Raw genomic sequence first — 25,355 nt, 5'->3', positions numbered from 1 at the left:
CATACTTAGGCTAAAGCCCATACCATACACAAACTATATTTACATTTACATTTTAGTCATTTAGTAGACACTCTTATACAGAGTGACTTACAGGAGCAATTAGGGTTAAGTGCCTTGCTCAAGGGCACATCAACAGATTTTTCACCTACTCGGCTCGGGGATTGGAACCAGCAACAATTTGGTTACTGTCCCAACTGCTAGGCTACCTGCCGCCCTGCCCTACCTGCCTCCTATGTCACAGGAGAGTCCAAATGGCTTAGAAGGTGTGGCTATTGAACATGGAACAATATTAGCCAGTAAGTCAGTAAGAGCCTCTGAATACCATTCCATACTGTATACCAGACCATAGCTAGGCCAAAGCCCATACCAGACCATAGCTAGGCCAAAGCCCATACCAGACCATAGCTAGGCCAAAGCCCATACCAGACCATGGCTAGGCCAAAGCCCATACCAGACCATGGCTAGGCCAAAGCCCATACCAGACCATAGCTTGGCCAAAGCCCATACCAGACCATGGCTAGGCCAAAGCCCATACCAGACCATAGCTAGGCCAAAGCCCATACCAGACCATAGCTAGGCCAAAGCCCATACCAGACCATGGCTAGGCCAAAGCCCATACCAGACCATAGCTAGGCCAAAGCCCATACCAGACCATGGCTAGGCCAAAGCCCATACCAGACCATAGCTAGGCCAAAGCCCATACCAGACCATAGCTTGGCCAAAGCCCATACCAGACCATAGCTAGGCCAAAGCCCATACCAGACCATAGCTAGGCCAAAGCCCATACCAGACCATAGCTAGGCCAAAGCCCATACCAGACCATAGCTAGGCCAAAGCCCATACCAGACCATAGCTAGGCCAAAGCCCATACCAGACCATAGCTTGGCCAAAGCCCATACCAGACCATGGCTAGGCCAAAGCCCATACCAGACCATAGCTTGGCCAAAGCCCATACCAGACCATGGCTAGGCCAAAGCCCATACCAGACCATGGCTAGGCCAAAGCCCATACCAGACCATAGCTAGGCCAAAGCCCATACCAGACCATAGCTTGGCCAAAGCCCATACCAGACCATAGCTAGGCCAAAGCCCATACCAGACCATAGCTAGGCCAAAGCCCATACCAGACCATAGCTAGGCCAAAGCCCATACCAGACCATAGCTAGGCCAAAGCCCATACCAGACCATAGCTAGGCCAAAGCCCATACCAGACCATAGCTTGGCCAAAGCCCATACCAGACCATAGCTAGGCCAAAGCCCATACCAGACCATAGCTAGGCCAAAGCCCATACCAGACCATAGCTAGGCCAAAGCCCATACCAGACCATAGCTAGGCCAAAGCCCATACCAGACCATGGCTAGGCCAAAGCCCATACCAGACCATAGCTTGGCCAAAGCCCATACCAGACCATAGCTAGGCCAAAGCCCATACCAGACCATAGCTTGGCCAAAGCCCATACCAGACCATAGCTAGGCCAAAGCCCATACCAGACCATAGCTAGGCCAAAGCCCATACCAGACCATAGCTAGGCCAAAGCCCATACCAGACCATAGCTAGGCCAAAGCCCATACCAGACCATGGCTAGGCCAAAGCCCATACCAGACCATAGCTTGGCCAAAGCCCATACCAGACCATGGCTAGGCCAAAGCCCATACCAGACCATAGCTTGGCCAAAGCCCATACCAGACCATGGCTAGGCCAAAGCCCATACCAGACCATAGTTAGGCCAAAGCCCATACCAGACCATGGCTAGGCCAAAGCCCATACCAGACCATAGCTAGGCCAAAGCCCATACCAGACCATAGCTTGGCCAAAGCCCATACCAGACCATGGCTAGGCCAAAGCCCATACCAGACCATAGCTAGGCCAAAGCCCATACCAGACCATAGCTAGGCCAAAGCCCATACCAGACCATGGCTAGGCCAAAGCCCATACCAGACCATAGCTAGGCCAAAGCCCATACCAGACCATGGCTAGGCCAAAGCCCATACCAGACCATAGCTTGGCCAAAGCCCATACCAGACCATAGCTAGGCCAAAGCCCATACCAGACCATAGCTAGGCCAAAGCCCATACCAGACCATGGCTAGGCCAAAGCCCATACCAGACCATAGCTAGGCCAAAGCCCATACCAGACCATGGCTAGGCCAAAGCCCATACCAGACCATGGCTAGGCCAAAGCCCATACCAGACCATAGCTAGGCCAAAGCCCATACCAGACCATGGCTAGGCCAAAGCCCATACCAGACCATGGCTAGGCCAAAGCCCATACCAGACCATGGCTAGGCCAAAGCCCATACCAGACCATGGCTAGGCCAAAGCCCATACCAGACCATAGCTAGGCCAAATCCCATACCAGACCATAGCTAGGCCAAAGCCCACACCAGACCATGGCTAGGCTACAGGAAGGTTCAAGACCCTGTTATGGAACTGACCTAGAGGGTGTCTATTGAACATGTAACAGTATTAGCCCTGTGTGCTAATGGTTGATAAGCCCTGTAGCTGATAAGTCATTGAGAAATCCTAAATATGTGTGAGGTAACTAATGTGTGAATAGGATCAGGCATCAGATGTCTACTAGGCCGCTTGATCTTTTAGGTAAATAGGAACATGTAGAAAAGAAAAGCAGAACACTCGGGCCTCAGTTGCAATACATGTAATCGATACCAGGCATTGTTTTGATAGCTATGCTGCCTTCATCAGGGTTTCAGGTGATAGGGGCCAGAGTCATTGTTGTAGGCAAGAACTGTGTTTTGTGCTTACTAGTCGATTTAAGACCGTCATAGCAGGTAGGTGGGTTGGTTAATTCTTGAACCTCTCTGTTCTGTATATTCTGGAAAAATTCTGCAATTAATGTTCTCTTTCCATCCTTGAGCAAGCCGATGCGCGGTTGTGTGTGGGTGTGTTCTCTCTCTCTCTCTCTCTCTGCTTCTTAAAATAACACCAAGGCCATCCTCCACTTCTATAATAAAACCACCTGAGAGTGTCTGGCAGCTATGTTATGGAAAGTGTCTTTCCATTCCAGATTAACTAAACGTGTGTGTGCGTGCGCTTTTCGTTACAAAAGGGGCGGCTCCTTGTAATACGCTCCTGCATTCAACATACTTTCATATTACCAGAAAATTTAGACTCCATCTCAGACTCCTTCTGCAGCCGTGTGGCCAGTGTTGTCGCTTGGTTCCTTGATCTGATCTACAGCCTATATAGGCTATTCATCAAAGTAGCCTATTTTGCATTGATAACCAAATACTGTTCAAACAGTAAACCAAACAACAAGAACCTGCTGTAGCCAGCTAGCCATGTGCTTTTTTTCTCAGTGACCTAAAACATGAAGTTCTATTTTTAGCTGATATCCGAATGAAATCACAAACAGCATATCAAACTGGGATAATGTTTTCGGTTACACTGCCAAGTATATTAATATTTTCCAGGGCATATTTTTGTTTTGTTTTGAAATTTGTACCCCCTTTTTCTCCCCAATTTCGTGATTACGATCTTGACTCAACGCTACACCTCCCCAACGGGCTCGGGAGAGGCGACGGTCAAGTCATGTGTCCTCTGAAACATGACCCGCCAAACCGCGCTTCTTAGCACCCGCTCGCATAACTCGGAAGCCAGCTGCACCAATGTGTCAGAGGAAACACTGTTCAACTGACGACCAAGTCAGACTGCAGGCACCAGGCCCGCCACAAGGGTTTGCTAGAGCGCGATGAGCCAAGAAAAGCCTCCCCAGCCAAACCCTCCCCTAACCCGGATGACGCTGGGCCAATTGTGCGCCGCCCTATGGGACTCCCAGTCACGGCCGGTAATGACACAGCCTGGGATGTAGTGACGCCGCAACACTGCGATGCAGTGCTTTAGACAGCTGCCCCACTCGGGAGGCCAGGGCATATTTTTTAAAATTAGAAATCTGATTATTTCACATGTAGATGTGGGAAGCTAAAAATGCTAGCTAGCTTGCTATGTTTTTAGCTAGTTAGCCAGGCTGCCAGCTAGCTACTACTAGCAATGGAAGGGGACTCTTCCTTGCTTTCACAAACTGAAATGACCAACCCCCAAAAAAATGTATATCACCCCCTTGTGAATGGGAGCTGGACTGGTGTGCATATCATGTTACCAAAAGTTGTCTGCTGCTCCAAAAATCCCATCAACTGAGTGAAGCTTGTAGTAACCTTAAGTAACATCCTCTTCCTCCTCCTCCTTCCCTTCTCCTTTTCTTCCCTCTCCTGCTGGGTCAGTGGGTGCTCTGGGTGTGTTGTGATGGGTGACAGACAGAAAGGACAGCTGGTCCCTCGCTCTGTGTGTGTGTTACGTTGTTGCTGTGTCACTGTTGCCCTACAGTAGCTCCTGGCTCTCAGAACAGGTTAGTACAATTAGATCTCGCTCTCTCTTTCATGACTGATTCAACCTCTCTTCCCTACAACCCTCTCATTTCATGTATCCTGTGAAAATAAGACAGTGTCTCCTAGAACGAAATTTTTTATTTTATTTTTATTTCACCTTTATTTAACCAGGTAAGCCAGTTGAGAACAAGTTCTCATTTACAACTGCGACCTGGCCAAGATAAAGCAAAGCAGTGCGATAAAAACAACAACACAGAGTTACATATGGGGTAAAAAAATACATAAAGTCAAAAATACAACAGAAAATATATATACAGTGTGTGCAAATGTAGCAAGTTATGGAGGTAAGGCAATAAATAGGCTATAGTGCAAAATAATTACAATTAGTATTAACACTGGAATGCTAGATGTGCAAGAGATTATGTGCAAATAGAGATACTGGTGTGCAAAAGAGCAAAATAAATAACAATATAGGGATGAGGTAGTTGGGTGGGCTAATTTCAGATGGGCTGTTTACAGGTGCAGTGATCGGTAAGGTGCTCTGACAACTGATGCTTAAAGTTAGTGAGGGAGATAAGAGTCTCCAGCTTCAGAGATTTTTGCAATTCGTTCCAGTCATTGGCAGCAGAGAACTGGAAGGAATGGCGGCCAAAGGAGGTGTTGGCTTTGGGAATGACCAGTGAGATATACCTGCTGGAGCGCAGACTACGGGTGGGTGCTGCTATGGTGACCAATGAGCTAAGATAAGGCAGGGATTTGCCTAGCAGTGATTTATAGATGGCCTGGAGCCAGTGGGTTTGACGACGAACATGTAGTGAGGACCAGCCAACAAGAGCGTACAGGTCACAGTGGTGGGTAGTGTATGGGGCTTTGGAGACAAAACGGATGGCACTGTGATAGACTACATCCAATTTGCTGAGTAGAGTGTTGGAGGCTATTTTGTAAATTACATCGCCGAAGTCAAGGATCGGTAGGATAGTCCGTTTTACGAGGGGATGTTTGGCAGCATGAGTGAAGGAGGCTTTGTTGCGAAATAGGAAGCCGATTCTAGATTTAACTTTGGATTGGAGATTCTTAATGTGAGTCTGGAAGGAGAGTTTACAGTCTAACCAGACACCTAGGTATTTGTAGTTGTCCACATACTCTAGGTCAGACCCGTCGAGAGTGGTGATTCTAGTCGGGTGGGCGGGTGCCAGCAGCGTTCGATTGAAAAGCATGCATTTAGTTTTACTAGTGTTTAAGAGCAGTTGGAGGCTACTGAAGGAGTGTTGTATGGCATTGAAGCTCGTTTGGAGGTTTGTTCACAGTGTCCAATGAAGGGCCAGATGTATACAAAATGGTGTCGTCTGCGTAGAGGTGGATCTGAGAGTCACCAGCAGCAAGAGCGACATCATTGATATACACGGAGAAAAGTGTCGGCCCAAGAATTGAACCCTGTGGCACCCCCATAGAGACTGCCATAGGTCCAGACAACAGGCCCTCCGATTTGACACACTGAACTCTATCTGAGAAGTAGTTGGTGAACCAGGCGAGGCAGTCATTTGAGAAACCAACACTATCGATACAGGTGCTTGTTTAGCTCTATTATGACTGGTTACTGACGGAGCTACTGCAGATAACAAGACTTTGCTCAATGGATGGTTAAATTATAAGGAGTTTAGCTCAATACGTAAAACAGTAGGCAGCAGCAAACAGGCAGCAAACAAGCAACATTTTCCTCCAGCCCTATGTCTTATCTCCAGCTATTTACAGTGGCATGCGTCTCCCTGGTTGTCAGCAGGCTAATACTGTATTATGCTTCTTAGGACACACAGCAGTTAAACTATATTCAATAAGTTATATGGATGATGTAACATGGGCAAATACCGTCAGTAATAAAGAAGTTTAATTTATATAGAATATAATTGTGGTTCTCATTCAGTCGACTCTATGGGTCATTGGTTAAGCCTTATTCAAGCACGCCTCACAGGCATATAACAACACCCTGCAATGCTCTGGTTTCTTCATTCTTCACCTCTTCACAAGTCTATTTGGTTGCTAGCCCGTTAAGTTGAGAGCTAGTTTTCTGAAGAAAGCTGCTTAACTGTTCCTTTCGATGTGGATTTTGTATTTTATTAGGATTCCCATTAGCTGTTGCGAAAGCACCAGCTACTCTACCTGGGGGATGTGGCTTCTTTTCTATTTTCAGGAATTCTGTTAACTTCTGCTTCACTTTACCGATTTAGCTTGTTAGGAGCGCTTTTTGTAGTTGGCTAGCTACAGTACATCTGTTGCCTACACATAATTAGCATTGATAGTTCGCTAGCACCGCTGCTTTAGCATCCCGCCTAAAGCAGGTTTCCACTAGTTTTAGCTACTTTTACCTGTGGTCTCTAGCTCACAGTCGGTTCCCACCGTGCAGAGTTAGCTGAACATTCCAGTGTCTTCACTAGCTAGTGGGCTAACGGCACCACAGGTGTTTTAGCTGTCAACCTCTGAGCTAAACCCCCATTCAGTTTGTTTGGCTAACACAAGCAGGGCTGTCTCTTACTAGTGTGTTACACCACCATTGAAGCACCATCCCTTTTTAAATTCCCCTGTAAAAGATGACCTAGCTGTGTGTTTCTACCTCGAGTTACATGGTTTACAAACCAAGTACCTACTTGGTATGTCACGTGACTGCTAGCTAGCTATCGTCACTCAGGTGAAGATAACTAGCTAGCATCCCTGTTAGCGCTACTTTCACTACACCGAAAGTATAAAGACTGCATTTATTTCACACCACCCTGGTAAATAAAGCTGTCTGTTTCTGCTTACCTGGCTCAAGCTCACATTACCCCATGTCTCTCACAACTTTGCGTTTGTAGTAGCAGTGTGTGGAGTAGCTAGCTAGCTATCTAGCCCCACGGTAATTTGCTTTCATCCGTACAGTCGAAAACGAGATGTTGACAGGCATATTAGCCAAGTCGTCGACAGGCTTAACAGTCAAGTTGTCAGGGAAGGGGGAGAAAAAGCACCGCAAGCCTAGCAAAGCTGGCCCTGTCAATTGCGGGCATGATTCCCATCGTCTCTGTGCTACTTGCCTCGGCATAGACCACGTTTCCGCGGCTCTCGTTGACCCCGCTAGCTGTGTGCAATGCGTTAAGCTGGGCCCTGGTGTCATTAAATGTAGAGTACAGTACATGCACACGTCCATTAGTCCACAATGCTTGGAGAATGTGTTTACTTCTGAACAATGTTTCCTTTATATTATCACCATTTCCTGCCATACTGTTCCTGTCATAACCTTGTTTAGTTCTAAACGATCTATTAGCGCCATCCATAATGTTCACAGATAGAGGACCTGAGGACGCTAGATGGGGTGTGTGTGTGTGTGCGCGTGTGTGCGTGCGCATATGAGCGTGTGTATCTATCTAACCCAGTGGGAAGTAGGGCAGGGCAGCTAGAGGAGAATATTGATCAGTCAGCCAGCCAGTCACCAACCGAGCAGAACAGAACTAACTGTTCCACAGCCTAAATGCATACAGTATAGAGAAAAAAACTGTAATTCTCTTCCCCCCCCTCTGGTTCTTTATGGAATGCAGTTGGGTTGTGTCAGGACAGCAGTGAAATCAACAGTAGCACGAGGCATGGTGACATCAGGGTCACAGTAGGGTAGAGTTGGTGTCAATAGTGCAGTGTCCCTGTGACCTATAGGGTCTGTGGTGTTAAACAGATTTACCCTGTGTGCATGGTCTTTGCGTGTGTGCCGGATAATAGAACAGCCAATCACAATCTCTCTGAATGTCCCCACCTACAGATTGACCAATCAGCTTTTGTGTATGTTAAACCGAAGTCTACGTATACAATACATAACGCTGCCATGTGTTTTTTTAATTGATGTGTACATGCAAACATGCATGCATGCATGCATAGTGCTGTCTTACACTAACTACTTACCCTCGTAGTCAGTCGTTGGTGTGTTAAGTACTGTACAGAATATGAACAATGAACAACAGTGCACCAGCAGCAGGTCTTTGTATGGTGAATGGATCCATTGTTCTGCTTGTGTAATCTCATGCAGTACTTTTCCTTCTCCCGGCTCTTTAAGCCTAGATGAGAGGGAGTTTATTTATCTGCTTGCATAGACACATGGCATACACACTGGACGCTGCCTCGGACTAGTACAGGGGTCCTGAGGTTCTGTAGGGACAGACAGAATGGGAGGGGAGTAGTATATGGCTCCAACGTACTTGGTTGGTAGATACCAGGCTGTGTTAGGGACCACAAGTCTCCATCTCTAACTCTGCAGACTGCCAAGCCTCTACTGTATGTATGCTATAGGATCCAGCTGTGACCAGGTCAAAGCAGACCAGACGCACCTATCCACATTCTCTGATCAGCTGTCGCTGTGTGGAGCTAGGCTACAAATTTGACACCTAGACAGGCTGTCTGGCTGCTGACAGGGAGATTCTGTATTTGAGTGCAGGGAGATTCTGTGAGTCGATTCGGGTCAGGTCCGTTAGGCAGTAACCTTCCACTGAATCCCGACTTCAGCGAAGTGGGACTAGGTTGTTTGGGACTGTATCAGTGTGCTGGCGGCGCTTTTCTGAGGTGTAGAGAGTTGGGTTGCTTCTGGGTTTGGTCAATACCGTAGCCCAGATGGAGTGTGGGATCCTGTGGTGTCAGTCAATACCCTAGCTCAGCAGGGTGCTCGCTGTGTATGTGAGGTAAGCGGGTTGGTTCAGTGGGTCTGGAGGGAGGGATGGAGGACTGCAGCAGCCCAGACCCAGACTTTGCCTGGCTCGTCGACGGAGATTGGACAGACAAGATTAAATCTCACAAGAGCAACCTCAACCTCCGTAAGTTAACTTGACCTATCTGTTTAGAAGACTTCTGTCTCCCTCAACCTTAGTAGGTTCATCTGACCTGTTTGTCTGTCTGAATATTTTACCTGTCTTTTCTGGGTAACTATCTACTAACTATCTGACCTGTCAGTGTACCTCTGTAGATGTCAGTTTATTGGTTAGACCAGCAGCTCTGGGGTGTGAGGCACAGCACTCTAACTGTGGAGTGCTCAGCCTCCCCACTGTGTGTGGATGAGTGAGATATGGATTCAGAGGAGATTGCACTCAAACAGCAAATCAGCAAATCAGTTTATTCTCAGCTGGTCAGTGGAGAGAACAGGAGAGAGACACTCTGGCATGTGACAGAATGTCTTAGCTATTTAAGGACAATTGAACCACAAACATGACATTTGTGCATGACTCTGTCCCTGGGTTTAAGGCATTGTAGGACGTTGAAGGTTACTGGGGTTCATTGTGGCCAGAGAAGGAAGTGAAACAGACACACGCTCTAATGTTACTGTGCCACTGTGACCCAGGGTAAACTGCACTCATGATTCTAAAGCTTAAGTGTTCGAAGCACACTAGTGCATCAGTTATCTCTGCTTGGAGCACAGGTGTGCTTTCCATTATATTCACAGTTATATTTAATTATCACTTCTGTATAAATTGTATTTTAAATGATATTTCCAGGCACTAGCATTTTGTCCCATCATAAATTGGTTTAGACATGATTATTCCACTCCCTGGCTGTGTACAGTGGCTTGCGAATGTATTCGCCCCCCTTGGCATTTTTCCTGTTTGGTTGCCTTACAACCTGGAATTAAAATGGATTTTGGGGGGGTTTGTATCATTTGATTTACACAACATGCCTACCACTTTGAAGATGCAAAATATTTTTTCTTGTGAAACAAACAAGAAATAAGACAGAAAAACAGAACTTGAGCGTGCATAACTATTCACCCCCCCACCCCCTCAAAGTCAATACTTTGTAGAGCCTCCTTTTGCAGAAATTACAGCTGCAAGTCTCTTGGGGTATGTCTCTATAAGCTTGGCACATCTAGCCACTGGGATTTTTGCCCATTCTTCAAGGCAAAACTGCTCCAGCTCCTTCGAGTTGGATGGGTTCCACTGATGTACAGCAATCTTTAAGTCATACCACAGATTCTCAATTGGATTGAGGTCTGGGCTTTGACTAGGCCATTCCAAGACATTTCAATGTTTCCCCTTAAACCACTCGAGTTTTGCTTTAGCAGTATGCTTAGGGTCATTGTCCTGCTGGAAGGTGAACCTCCGTCCCAGTCTCAAACCTCTGGAAGACTGAAACAGTTTTCCCTCAAGAATTTCCCTGTATTTAGCGCCATCCATCATTCCTTCAATTCTGACCAGTTTCCCAGTCCCTGCCGATGGAAAAACATCCCCACAGCATGATGCTGCCATCACCATGCTTCTCTGTGGGGATGGTGTTCTCGAGGTGATGGGTTTGCGCCAGACATAGCGGTTTCCTTGATGGCCAAAAAGCTCAATTTTAGTCTCATCTGACCAGAGTACCTTCTTCCATATGTTTGGGGAGTCTCCCACATGCATTTTGGCAAACACCAAACGTGTTTGCTTATTTTTTTCTTTAAGCAATGGCTTTTTTCTGGCCACTCTTCCGTTAAAGCCCAGCGCTGTGGCGTGTACGGCTTAAAGTCGTCCTATGGACAGATACTCCAATCTCCGCTGTGGAGCTTTGCAGCTTCTTCAGGGTTATCTTTGGTCTCTTTGTTGCCTCTCTGATTAATGCCCTCCTTGCCTGGTCCGTGAGTTTTGGTAGGCGGCCCTCTCTTTGTTGTGGTGCCATATTCTTTCCATTTTTATTTTTTATTTTATTTAACCTTTTATTTAACCAGGTAAGCCATTTGAGAACAAGTTCTCATTTACAACTGCGACCTGGCCAAGATAAAGCAAAGCAGTGCGATAAAAAATGTGGACTATTTTGTGTATGTCCATTACATGAAATCCAAATAAAAATCCATTTAAATTACAGGTTTTAATGCAATAAAATAGGAAAAATGCCAAGGGGGGTGAATACTTTTGCAAGGTACTGTGTAGAGAGAAATATACTGTCTCCTATTGCCCTGGAAGAGGTGGTTTTCACTGATATATCCCTTAAACAATGTAAACTACACTTTGGTCCTATTATTGCTCACACAATTTCTATTTGTCGCAAAATTGAAAAACAATGTAACTGGGAATCAAAATGGCATGCCCATACTCCAATATTTCACAATAATGCATAGTGATCTGGAAGGCAGACTTTTGCATCCCCCCAATGGTCCAAATATGGAATCTGTACCCTTGCCGAAATCATGGACAGTAATGATTTTAGAACATGGCAAGATTTTAAAGACCCATATACACTGAGTATATCAAACATTAGGAACACCTTCCTAATATTGAGTTGCACCCCCTCCCCTTTTGCCCTCAGAACAGCCTCAATATGTCGGGGCATGGACAATGTGTCGGAAGTGTTCCACAGGGATGCTGGCCCATGTTGACTCCAATGCTTCCCACAGTTGTGTCAAGTTGGCCGGATGTCCTTTGGGTGGTGGGCCATTCTTGATACACACGGGAAACTGTTGAGCGTGAAAAATCCAGTGGTGTTGCAGTTCTTGACACAAACTGGTGAGCCTGGCACCTACTAACCATACACCGTTCAAAGGCACTTAAATATTCTGTCTTGCCCATTCACCCTCTGAATGGCACACATGCACAATCCATGTCTCAAGGCTTAAAAATCCTTATTTTAGTCTGTCTCCTCCCCTTCATCTACACTGATTTGAAGTGGATTTAACAAGTGACATCAATAAGGGATCATAGCTTTCACCTGGATTCACCTGGTCAGTCTGTCATGGAATGTTTAGCATATTATCAATTTCCTTGTTCAGCCACAACTCAGAGAAACAGGGTATAACAGTTCTTCAGGTCCCTGTTCTTTTAATGTTTTGTATACTCAGTGTACATTTAACAGGACAACTCCTTTTTATTATTATAATAATAATAATAATAACTATTTTTTATTTTTTTACAACAGCTGGCCTATAGAATCCCTTGGGAAACCCAACTACGAACCATCCAATGATGATTTATAAATTAATTGTCTGTGCTCCTGAAAGGATTGATCTCTATAATATACACTGCTCAAAAAAATAAAGGGAACACTTAAACAACAGAATGTAACTCCAAGTCAATCACACTTCTGTGAAATCAAACTGTCCACTTAGGAAGCAACACTGATTGACAATACATTTCACATGCTGTTGTGCAAATGGAATAGACAACAGGTGGAAATTATAGGCAATTAGCAAGACACCCCCAATAAAGGACTGGTTTTGGAGGTGGTGACCACAGACCACTTCTCAGTTCCTATGCTTCCTGGCTGATGTTTTGGTCACTTTTGAATGCTGGCGGTGCTTTCACTCTAGTGGTAGCATGAGACGGAGTCTACAACCCACACAAGTGGCTCAGGTAGTGCAGCTCATCCAGGATGGCACATCAATGCGAGCTGTGGCAAGAAGGTTTGCTGTGTCTGTCAGCGTAGTGTCCAGAGCATGGAGGCGCTACCAGGAGACAGGCCAGTACATTAGGAGACGTGGAGGAGGCCGTAGGAGGGCAACAACCCAGCAGCAGAACTGCTACCTCCGCCTTTGTGCAAGGAGGAGCAGGAGGAGCACTGCCAGAGCCCTGCAAAATGACCTCCAGCAGGCCACAAATGTGCATGTGTCTGCTCAAACGGTCAGAAACAGACTCCATGAGGGTGGTATGAGGGCCCGACGTCCACAGGTGGGGGTTGTGCTTACAGCCCAACACCGTGCAGGATGTTTGGCATTTGCCAGAGAACACCAAGATTGGCAAATTCGCCACTGGCGCCCTGTGCTCTTCACAGATGAAAGCAGGTTCACACTGAGCACATGTGACAGAGTCTGGAGACGCCGTGGAGAACGTTCTGCTGCCTGCAACATCCTCCAGCATGACCGGTTTGGCGGTGGGTCAGTCATCGTGTGGGGTGGCATTTCTTTGGGGGGCCGCACAGCCCTCCATGTGCTCACCAGAGGTAGCCTGACTGACATTAGGTACCGAGATGAGATCCTCAGACCCCTTGTGAGACCATATGCTGGTGCTGTTGGCCCTGGGTTCCTCCTAATGCAAGACAATGCTAGACCTCATGTGGCTGGAGTGTGTCAGCAGTTCCTGCAAGAGGAAGGCATTGATGCTATGGACTGGCCTGCACGTTCCCCAGACCTGAATCCAATTGAGCACATCTGGGACATCATGTCTCGCTCCATCCACCAACGCCACGTTGCACCACAGACTGTCCAGGAGTTGGCGGATGCTTTAGTCCAGGTCTGGGAGGAGATCCCCCAGGAGACCATCCGCCACCTCATCAGGAGCATGCCCAGGCATTGTAGGGAGGTCATACAGGCACGTGGAGGCCACACACACTACTGAGCCTTGTTTTAAGGACATTACATCAAAGTTGGATCAGCCTGTAGTGTGGTTTTCCACTTTAATTTTGAGGGTGACTGCAAATCCAGACCTCCATGGGTTGATACATTTGATTTCCATTGATAATTTGTGTGATTTTGTTGTCAGCACATTCAACTATGTAAAGAAAAAAGTATTTTTAATAAGATTATTTCATTCATTCAGATCTAGGATGTGTTATTTTAGTGTTCCCTTTATTTTTTTGAGCAGTGTATAAACAACTTTTGGAAATATCAAATCAAACAAATTCTGAGCTAGCCTCTAAAAAAGTATGCTCCACAGATCTAAGTGAATCTGAACAACCCTTTAACTGGAACAGAATATGGAAAAATATTACCTTGAAATACTGTAATTCGAACCATCAATTTAAACATTTTAAGTTTGTTCACAGACTGGTGTTAAATACAAGGACAAGTTTTACAATGAAATTTGACCCAACTGTTTACTGTTCCCCCTAAATCAGGTAGGCACATTCCTTCATATGATGTGGGAGTCCCCTACAGTTAAATGCTTCTGGGACAAAGTTACAAAATTCATTTTGAAGTGCATGAATGGAAATATTCAATGCGTTGCATCTACTATGTTACTTTAACTTCGGTAGCTCCTTGAATCTCTCAATCAATCAGAGACTATTACTACTGGCAGGCAGCACTGCCGCAAAAAAGATGTTGGCACTTAGATGGCAATTGCCCCACTCTCTCCCAATTCGCCAGTGGATACAGTCACTGTTAGAAGTTATAACATTACAATTATTGACAGTGAGAATGAATGGTGCTAGTCAAGTAACAATTGAGGCCTGGACAAATATACTTGACTCTGTAAATAATAATCTCAGCTAAAGCCCAACCCATACAAATAAACAAACTATAAAGCCCAACATATAAACAAATTAAACCATAGTTTTAACTTTCTTTGCTTTCAGGCCCACAGTGAAGGGGTGGAATGGGGAGGGTGGATGTAAAAGCATCCTCGGTTGATGAGCAACCTTAGATGTTTAGGGGGGGTAGAGGGAGTTGACCCAACACTGGGTCCACACCGATGACCTGCTGACGGGATGAAGAGTGACCGAGTGTAACTGGCTCTGCCTGATTACTCCAGCACATTCAATACCCATTACACAAGCATGGGGAGAGGGAGGGAGTCACAGGGGAAAGGGACGGAGGCCTGTCTGTTACATTACCCAGCATGCTTCTCTCATTACCTAGCCTGCTTCTCTGTCCTGTCAGCTGGTGTCTAATAGGGTTACAGGTTCTCTGGCACTGAGCACGAGGTCACAACTAAGCTACTTACACCACGCAGGGCTCTAGTCGAGACTAACTTTTTCCACGGGTTGCACTGGTGCTACTAACCTTTTCAGTTGATGGCACCAGCACATGATTTGGTCGCACCAATTTTGACCTGACCTGTGTCCCATAACGTCGGCTCGGGAATTCGAACCAGCAGCCTTTCGGTTACTGGCCCAACGCTCTTAACCGTTACGCTACCTGCCGACCCTATAGTGATCTACCCTCCATACACAAATAATTATACTGAACAAAAATATAAACGCAACATGAAAAGTGTTGGTCCCATGTTTCATGAGCTGAAATAAAAGATCCCAGAAATGTTCCATATGCACAAAAAGCTTATTTCTCTCAAATTTGGTGCACAAATGTGTTTACATCCCTGTTATTGAGCATTTCTCCTTTGCCAAGATAATCCATCCACCTGACAGGAGTGGCATTTCAAGAAGTTGATTAAACAGCATGATCATTACACAGGTGCACCTTGTGCTAGGGACCATAAAAGGCCACTCTAAAATGTGCAGTTTTGTCACACAACACAATGCCACAGATGTCTCAAGTTTTGAGGGAGCGTGTAATTGGCATGCTGACTGCAGGAATGTCCACCAGAGCTGTTGTCAGAGAGTGTAATGTTAATTTATCTACCATAAGCTGGCTCCAATGCTGTTTTAGAGAATTTGGCAGTACGTCCAACCTGCCTTACAACCGCAGACCACGTGTAACAATGCCAGCCCAGGACCTCCACATCCGGCTTCTTCACCTGCGGGGTCGTCTGAGACCAACCACCCGGACAGCTGATGAAACTGTGGGTTTGCACAACCTAAGAATTTCTGCACAAACTGGCAGAATCGTCTCCGGGAAGCTCATCTGCGTGCTCGTCGTCTTGACCTGACTGCAGTCGGCATTGTAATCGACGGAGGACGAGAGACACAGCTCGTCTGGATTCTATATCATAGGCTATATAATGGATTCTATTTCTATGTTCTGTATCATCTCCAGCTCAGAGCGGGAATTCAGATACTCAGCTTGTGGCTATGCTAGCAGGTAGGGGGTAGCATGGGGGACTGATACATATTTGATAAGGGTTAACAGGTAGAAACGAGAGTGATGGAGAGAGACTGATGGAGAGAGAGAAGAGGAGTGTGACACTGCTGTAGTATAAATATCCTATAGTAGATAATTAGGGAGATGGTAGTAGAAGAAACAGTCTGTGAATTATACATGTGGCCCTAGAGGGGGGAGTAGCCTCACTCTCTTTTTCTCTCTCTCAACCTCTTTCTCTCATGCTCTCTTTCTTTCTGTCAACCTTTGTCTCTCTCTCCCCCCCTCTCTTTCTCGTCTCTCAACACGCACTCACCGGGTGGACAGACATCTATTGATCAGTTTTCTTTCTTTTTTCTTCTCTGTTTGATTTTGACCCCTAGTGTCACAGTGCTGTTTTGGAGTCTGAGAGTGATCCTGGTGACAAGTATGTCTAATCACACTGTACAGGCTAGCAGGGTTGATGTGTAAGGTTGCTTCAGTACAAAGTCGACTCAGAATAAGATGGTACGTTAGTAGCAGGACATTTTCTTTGGAGCAGCACTATTCATGTTTAGGAGAAAGACTGATTGAAGGCTGTGGGGTAAAGTAACACCAATATCTATTTGGATGTGTGTAATGTGGTGTGTGTGTGTGTGCATTAATTTGTGTAGCATGAAGTTTTGAGTGAGGAAAAGAAGGGTTCAATTCTGGCTTTACTGGCAGAGGGATACAGTGAGCGTCAGGTTGCTTCCATCCTTAAAATTTCAAAGACGGCGGTTCATAAGAACAAGGTCAAGCAGCAGACATTGGGGACAACAAAGCTACAGACCGGCAGAGGGTGAAAACGACTCTCTACTGACCGGGATGACCGCCAACTCATTCGAATGTCACTCAACAACCGTAGGATGACATCAAGCGACCTTCAAAAATAATGGCAAACGGCTGCTGGGGTGAAGTGCACGGCGAGGATGGTTCGAAACAGGCTCCAAGGGGCAGGGCTGGACGGTTCGAAACAGGCTCCAAGGGGCCGGGCTGGACGGTTCGAAATAGGCTCCAAGGGGCAGGGCTGAAGTCGTGCAAAGCTAGAAAAAAGCCCTTCATCAATGAGAAGCAAAGAAGAGCCAGGCTGAGGGTTGCAAAAGACCATAAGGATTGGACCGTAGAGGACTGGAGTAAGGTCATCTTCTCTGATGAGTCCAATTTTCAGCTTTCCCAACACCTGGTTGTCTAATGGTTAGACAGAGACCTGGAGAGGCCTACAAGCCATAGTGTCTCGCACCCACTGAAATTTGGTGGAGGATTGGTGATGATCTGGGGGTGCGTCAGCAAGGCTGGAATCGGGCAGATTTGTCTTTGTGAAGGACGCATGAATCAAGCCACGTACAAGGTTGTCCTGGAAGAAAACTTGCTTCCTTTTGCTCTGACATTGTTCCCCAACTCTGAGAATTGGTTTTTCCAGCAGGACAATGAGCCATGCCACACAGCCAGGTCAATCAAAGTGTGGATGGAGGACCACCAGATCAAGACTCTGTCATGGCCAGCCCAATCTCCAGACCTGAACCCCATTGAAAACTTCTGGAATGTGATCAAGAGGAAGATGGATGGTCACAAGCCATCAAACAAAGCCGAGCTGCTTGAATTTTTGCGCTAGGAGTGGCATAAAGTCACCTAATGTGAAAGGCTGGTGGAGAGCATGCCAAGACGCATGAAAGCTGTGATTTGAAAATCAGGGTTATTCCACCAAATATTGATTTCTGAACTCTTCCTAAGTTAAAACATTACTATTGTGTTGTTTAAAAATGAACATGAACTTATATGCTTTACATTATTCGAGGTCTGACAACACTGCATCTTTTTTGTTATTTTGACCAGTTGTCATTTTCTGCAAATAAATGCTCTAAATGACAATATTTTTTTTGGGAATTTGGGAGAAATGTTGTCAGTAGTTTATAGAATAAAACAAAACAATTTATTTTTACGCAAACACATAACTATAAATAGTAAAACCAGAGAAACTGATAATTTTCCGCAGCTGTGTGTATGTATGTATGTATGTATGTATGTATGTATGTATGTATGTATGTATGTATATATGTGTGTGTGTGTGTGTGTGTGTATATACTTAGGTTGGAGTCATTAAAACTAGTTTTTCAACCACTCCACAAATGTCTTGTTAACAAACTATAGTTTTGGCAAGTTGGTTAGGACATCTACTTTGTGCATGACACAGGTAATTTTTCCAATAATTGTTTACAGACAGATTATTTCACTTATAGTTCACTGTATCACAATTCCAGTGGGTCAGAAGTTTACATACACTAAGTTGACTGTGCCTTTAAACAGCTTGGGAAATTCCAGAAAATTATGTCATGGCTTTAGAAGCTTCTGATAGGCTAATTGACATTATTTGAGTCAATTGGAGGTGTACCTGTGGATGTATTTCAAGGCCTACCTTCAAACTCAGTGCCTCTTTGCTTGACATCATGGGAAAATCAAAAGAAATCAGCCAAGACCTCAGAAAAACAATTGTAGACCTCCACAAGTCTGGTTCATCCTTGGGAGCAATTTCCAAACGCCTGAAGGTACCACGTTCATCTGTACAAACAATAGTACGCAAGTATAAACACCATGGGACCACGCAGCCGTCATACCGCTCAGGAAGGAGACGCGTTCTGTCTCCTAGAGATGAACATACTTTGGTGCGAAAAGTGCAAATCAATCCCAGAACAACAGCAAAGGACCTTGTGAAGATGCTGGAGGAAACGGTTACAGAAGTATCTATATCCACAATAAAACGAGTCCTATATCGACATAACCTGAAAGGCTGCTCAGCAAGGAAGAAACCACTGCCCCAAAACCGCCATAAAAAAGCCAGACTACGGTTTGCAACTGCATATGGGGACAAAGATCGTACTTTTTGGAGAAATGTCCTCTGGTCTGATGAAACAAAAGTAGAACTGTTTGGCCATAATGACCATCGTTATGTTTGGAGGAAAAAGGGGGGGCTTGCAAGCCAAAGAACACCATCCCAACCGTGAAGCATGGGGGTGGCAGCATCATGCTGTGGGGGTGCTTTGCTGCAGGAGGGACTGGTGCACTTCACAAAATGGATGGCATCATGAGGAAGAAAAATTACGTGGATATATTGAAGCAACATCTCAAGACATCAGTCAGGAAGTTAAAGCTTGGTCGCATATGGGTCTTCCAAATGGACAATGACCCCAAGCATACTTCCAAAGTTGTGGCAAAATGGCTTAAGGACAACAAAGTCAAGGTAATGGAGTGGCCATCACAAAGCCCTGACCTCAATCCTATTGAAAATGTGTGGGAAAAACTGAAAAAGCGTGTGCAAGCAAGGAGACCTACAAACCTGACTCAGTTACACCAGCTCTGTCAGGAGGAATGAGCCTAAATTCACCCAACTTATTGTGGGAAGCTTGTGGAAGGCTACCCGACACGTTTGACCCAAGTTAAACAATTTAAAGGCAATGCTACCAAATACTAATTGAGTGTATTTAAAATTCTGACCCACTGGGAATGTGATGAAAGAAATAAAAGCTTAAATAAATAATTATCTCTACTATTATTCTGACATTTCACATTCTTAAAATAAAGTGGTGATCCTAACTGACCTAAGACAGGGAAGTTTTACTAGGATTTAAATGTCAGGAATTGTGAAAAACTGAGTTTAAATGTATTTGGCTAAGGTGTATGTAAACCTCTGACTTCAACTGTATGTATGTATGTATGTATGTATACTCTACATGACAAAAGATATGTGGACACCTGCTCGTCAAACATCTCATTCCAAAATCTTGGGCAGTAATATGGAGTTGGTCCCCCTTTGCTGCTATAACAGCCTCCACTCTTCTGGGAAGGCTTTCCACTAGATGTTGGAACATTGCTGCGGGGACTTTCTTCCGTTCAGCCACGAGGATTATTGAGGTAAGGCACTGATGTTGGGTGATTTAGCCCTGGCTCTCATTCGGCATTCCAATTCATGCCAAAGGTGTTTGATGGGGTTGAGGTCAGGGTTCTGTGCAGGCCAGTCAGGTTCTTCCACAGCGATCTCGACAACCATTTCTGTATGGACCTCGCTTTGTGCACTGGGGCCTTGTCATGCTGAAACAGGAAATGGCCTTCTGCAATCTGTTGCCACAAAGTTGGAAGCACAGAATCATCTAGAATGTCATTGTATGCTGTTGCGTTCTCCTGGCATCCCCCAAACCCAGATTCGTCTGTCGGGCTGCCAGATGGTGAAGCGTGATTCATCACTCCCGAGAACGTGTTTCAACTGCTCCAATCCCCAATGGCGGCGAGCTTTACACCACTCCAGCCTACGCTTGGCATTGCGCTTGTTGATCTTAGTCTTGTGTGTGGCTGCTCGGCCATGGAAACCCATTTCATGAAGCTCCCGACAAACAGTTCTTGTGCTGACTTTTCTTCCAGAGGCAGGTTGGAACTCTGTAGTGAGTGTTGCAACTGAGGACAGACAATTTTTACGCCCGTCAGCACTCCGCATTCCCGTTCTGTGAGCTTGTGTTGCCTACCACTTCGCAGCTGAGCTGTTGTTGCACCTAGATGTTTCCACTTCACAATAACAGCACTTACAGTTGACCGGGGCAGTTCTAGCAGGGCAGAAATTTGACGTATTAACAAAGGAGGTAATCAAATGTGATAATAATCATCATCATACCAGTCATTAATATGTTGTGTGTTTGTGTTTTTCAGAAGAAGAGTTGAGGAAGCTACGAGAGGAAACCAATGTGGAGAAGATAAGGGAAGAGCTGGAGAGAGAGAGAGGGAAGAGGCTCGATCTTGAACTGAGGATGAACGAGGTGCTAAAATCCAGGTGGGTGATGGAGCGAGTGAGGGGAACATAATGTGTGTCATCTCATTCTCTAAGTGTTGGTCACTTAGTTAGTCCTGTCTCTGTGTGTGTGCTGCCTTCAGTGCTGCAACCCTCCACCTCCTCCACTCCCTGCATGCCATCCTACCTACCCCAGTGAGTTGTCCTTCGGTGGGGTGGATCACCCTGGACTGCAGCGGGTATAAATAGCTGCCCCTGCAGCTTGGTTGGCACATGGCAGGGAATTCCTCAAGAACCTGTGGGTGTGTGCTCGCTATAGTGTTTGTGTTTGTGTCACAACCAAGTCACGCACTTCTATATCAGAGCACAGAGCATGACGCAGCATTTATGTTAGTCTTGGGATGATCACTTCTGTGTCCTTTGGCACTCGATGAACTGTTAAATTAAAATTCCACCCCAAAACTGTCTTTTGGTATTTGTGTCATTAGTCCATTGGTTATATGGTTACAAAATATTTTGCATGTCAGCAATCAAGTTTTCAAGATATATAACTTTCAAAATACAGAAATGCAGCCCGTATGATGCATTTAGCATCATATGATGATGCATTTAGCATCATATGATGATGCATTTAGCATCATATGATGATGCATTTTGCATCATATGATGATGCATTTTGCATCTAGCATCATACCAGCTGAATTTCTGTATATTGAAAGTTATATAGCTTGAAAACTTGATTGCTGACATGCACAATATTTTGGAACTACATAACCAATGGACTAATGAAACAAATACCAAAATATAGTTTTTGGGTGGAATGTTCCTTTTAAGTAAAGCCTCGGGTTCACCCAGTCCACTCAGAATGGATTTCAGTGGCATTTTAGCTCCTGCCAAAAGGACATTCCACCATGTCTCTTTGGCCTTACAGTAAGGTCCACAAGGGCATAGAGGGGGCATGAAGACACATTACACATCAAAGAGCCACATTTTATAGAGGGCATACTTCAATGTTTGTTTACATGGTGTTGCAAAGACTCACTATTTTTCTGTCTTTCTCCTTTCCTCTTTTTCTATACTAATTTCTTCTATCAGGTTGGAAGACTCGCCACCACAGCCTGCCCATAAACCCCCGTCTCCAACGCCTGCTGCCAATGGCAAAGACACAGGTAAGCAAGGCAGAAAGTGGACTATGGTGGAACAACTATGACTGCTGATAGTATAGCCCAAAAACCGCCCCTACCTTTACTGTTTATGGAATTGAAGAGACCAGATTGATACTGCTCACACCTATCCCAGTCCTTCAGATCTGCAAAGACTGAGAAGTATTTGAGACAATCTGTAGAAAAGTCACTTAAATCAGATGCCAATTTCAGTATTTTAATGAGCCAAGCATTCAAGCTTTGGGTCAGAAGAAACCTTTGTCATAAACAGCAGTAACTCCCATAGATCAGTGAAATAAAAGGGTTTGTAGGGCCACAGGGCAGCCAGGGACTGAGAGACTGTGGGAAGACATCCAGGAGTCAGGTTGAAGTCAGTGGGAGTCCAGTGGGGCTGTAGAGCTGACGGGAAGGGAAAAGGACAGGAGACAGAACAGGGGGAGGGACTGACATTTGCTTTGACTCTATAGGGACTGGGATATGTGGATGTGTGATTTTTACAGCGGGAGTGTGAAGTGAAGACTATTCTTGGAAGACTGTTATAACCCCGTGTGTGTGTGGGGGGGGGGATTCAGGATGATGGAGAATCTATTTTCTCCATGGGAGATTTCACATATTGACAAACATACACATACACACACCTCTGTATTCTCATATCAAACAATTGCTTCAAAAACGATCTCTGTTTCCCCTCACACACAGTTTCCCCAATCATTTTGAAACTCTAACCCAACAGTAAGGACAGGCAGCTTTAATAGCAGTGTTCAGTGCAAAACACATTCTGGGTGCTGAACATCCTCATTACCAGAGATATTTTAGTGTGTGTGGAGCACAGATTACTGACAGGCAGCCTATCTGCCAGCAGGCTGGAAGAAAGACACTGTTTGAGTGCGTGGGACGGAGGATAGGAGCTGTAGAAGTATCTCTTTGTAAAATCAAAAATCTTGATCATTCTTTGAGGATTCCAGATCACTCTTTGAGGGTTCCAGAACCAGTTGTTCGTCTAGTAGCTCCAGGTGCTGGTGACACTGGCAAGGGTGTTTTATTTTAGGAAATGAATTCGTGTTTCTTGAAGAGACACACAAGGAGCTCAGTGTGTAGTTTAGGTTAATGGGTCTTTGGTATTAACTCTAAATTAAACCAGCTTCTTAACTGGGAGATCTACAGACCTGGATCTCCTTCTCTACCAGTCTTCATTTCAATAAACAGCTTCAGGTAGTTATAGAAGTTACCCTTAGACACATATCTAGGAACAGAAATACCAAACCGACAAGGAGGCAACTTCATTGTACTCATTATAAACCTGTGCTGCCTGTAACCTTTCTTCTGGTCGCTCTCTCTTTCCCACTCTCCCTCTTTCTGTCTATTGAATGTACAGTTGAAGTCGGAAGTTTACATACACCTAGATTGGAGTCATTAAAACTCGTTTTTCAACCCCTCCACAAATTTCTTGTTAAAAACTATAGTTTTGGCAAGACGGTTAGGACATCTACTTTGTGCATGACACAAGTAATTTTTCCAACAATTGTTTACTGAAAGATTATTTCACTTATAATTCACTGTATCACAATTCCAGTGGGTCAGAAGTTTACATACACTAAGTTGACTGTGCCTTTTAAACAGCTTGGAAAATTCCAGAAAATGATGTCATGGCTTTAGAAGCTTCTGATAGGCTAATTGACATCATTTGAGTCAATTGGAGGTGTACCTGTGGATGTATTTCAAGGCCTGCCATCAAACTCAGTGCCTCTTTGCTTGACATCATGGGAAAATCAAAAGAAATCAGCCAAGACCTCAGAAAAAGAATTATAGACCTCCACAAGTCTGGTTCATCCTTGGGAGCATTTTCCAAACGCCTGAAGGTACCACGTTCATCTGTACAAACAATAGTATGCAAGTATAAACACCATGGGACCACGCAGCCGTCATACCACTCAGGAAGGAGACGCGTTCTGTCTCCTAGAGATGAACGTTCTTTGGTGCGAAAAGTGCAAATCAATCCCAGAACAACAGCAAAGGACCTTGTGAAGATGCTGGAGGAAACAGGTACAAAAGTATCTATATCCACAGTAAAACGAGTCCTATATCGACATAACCTGAAAGGCCGCTCAGCAAGGAAGAAGCTACTGCTCCAAAACCGCCATAAAAAAGCCAGACTACGGTTTGCAACTGCACATAGGGACAAAGATCGTACTTTTTGGAGGAATGTCCTCTGGTCTGATGAAACAAAAAGAGAACTGTTTGGCCATAATGACCATCGTTATGTTTGGAGGAAAAAGGGGGTCCTTGCAAGCCAAAGAACACCATCCCAACCGTGAAGCACGGGGGTGGCAGCATCATGCTGTGGGGGTGCTTTGCTGCATGAGGGACTGGTGCACTTCACAAAATAGATGGCATCATGAGGAAGGAAAATTATGTGGATATATTGAAGCAACATCTCAAGACATCAGTCAGGAAGTTAAAGCTTGGTCGCAAATGGGACAATGACCCCAAGCATACTTCCGAAGTTGTGGCAAAATGGCTTAAGGACAACAAAGTCAAGGTATTGGAGTGGCCATCACAAAGCCCTGACCTCAATCCTATAGAACATTTGTGGGCAGAACTGAAAAAGCGTGTGTGAGCAAGGAGGCCTACAAACCTGACTCAGTTACACCAGCTCTGTCAGGAGGAATGAGCCAAAATTCACCCAACTTATTGTGGGAAGCTTGTGGAAGGCTACCCGACACGTTTGACCCAAGTTAAACAATTTAAAGGCAATGCTACCAAATACTAATTGAGTGTATGTAAACTTCTGACCCACTGGGAATGTGATGAAAGAAATAAAAGCTGAAATAAATAATTATCTCTACTATTATTCTGACATTTCACGTTCTTAAAATAAAGTGGTGATCCTAACTGACCTAAGACAGGGAATTTTTACTAGGATTAAATGTCAGGATTTGTGAAAAACTGAGTTTAAATGCATTTGGCTAAGGTGTATGTAAACTTCTGACTTCAACTGTATATTTATTTATAGTCAGTAACAAGACAAAAGAACAAACATGAGTCCTCTTCCAAGTATACAATAACATAAAACACCCACACACAAAAAAAGAAGCCTAATGACAACATGACCTGACCTTCAACTCTGCCTCTCCAGACAAAGACAAGCCGCCGCAGGGGGAGACCCTGTACTTGCGGGCGTGGAGGTGGCTCTACGACAGGGTGGGGGTCTACATAGAAGACTTCCGCTTCGTCCCAGAGGAGAACACTGTGGAGGCTGAGGAACCACTAAGTGCTAAAAGGTACGTTGTTGTACTCCTGCGATGGGTTGTCAAAACCATAGAAATACAATAGAATGAATGGGTCCACCCATCATGGAATATTGGTTTAAATGGGAATGTCTATTCTTGTAATCTTATTTCTATG

At 45.1% G+C, this 25,355-nt stretch overlaps 1 protein-coding gene across 3 annotated transcripts in view; it reads left to right on the top strand.

Moving 5' to 3' along the window:
• Window positions 1-25,355, top strand: part of LOC121581257 (GRAM domain-containing protein 4) — a 69,813-nt gene that overhangs the window by 28,938 nt on the left and 15,520 nt on the right. For all 3 annotated transcript variants that reach the window (XM_041896763.2, XM_041896762.2, XM_041896764.2), the window contains 3 exons: window positions 20,709-20,829; window positions 21,883-21,956; window positions 25,087-25,231. In XM_041896763.2, coding sequence (XP_041752697.1) covers window positions 20,709-20,829; window positions 21,883-21,956; window positions 25,087-25,231 — 340 coding nt within the window. The remainder of the gene's footprint in view (window positions 1-20,708; window positions 20,830-21,882; window positions 21,957-25,086; window positions 25,232-25,355) is intronic.

The sequence above is a fragment of the Coregonus clupeaformis genome, chromosome 14 (assembly GCF_020615455.1).
Source record: "Coregonus clupeaformis isolate EN_2021a chromosome 14, ASM2061545v1, whole genome shotgun sequence".
In the NCBI taxonomy this organism is placed as follows: domain Eukaryota; kingdom Metazoa; phylum Chordata; class Actinopteri; order Salmoniformes; family Salmonidae; genus Coregonus; species Coregonus clupeaformis.
The sequence above is the reverse complement of the archived record's forward strand: the minus strand, read 5'-3'. Positions and strand labels throughout refer to the sequence as shown.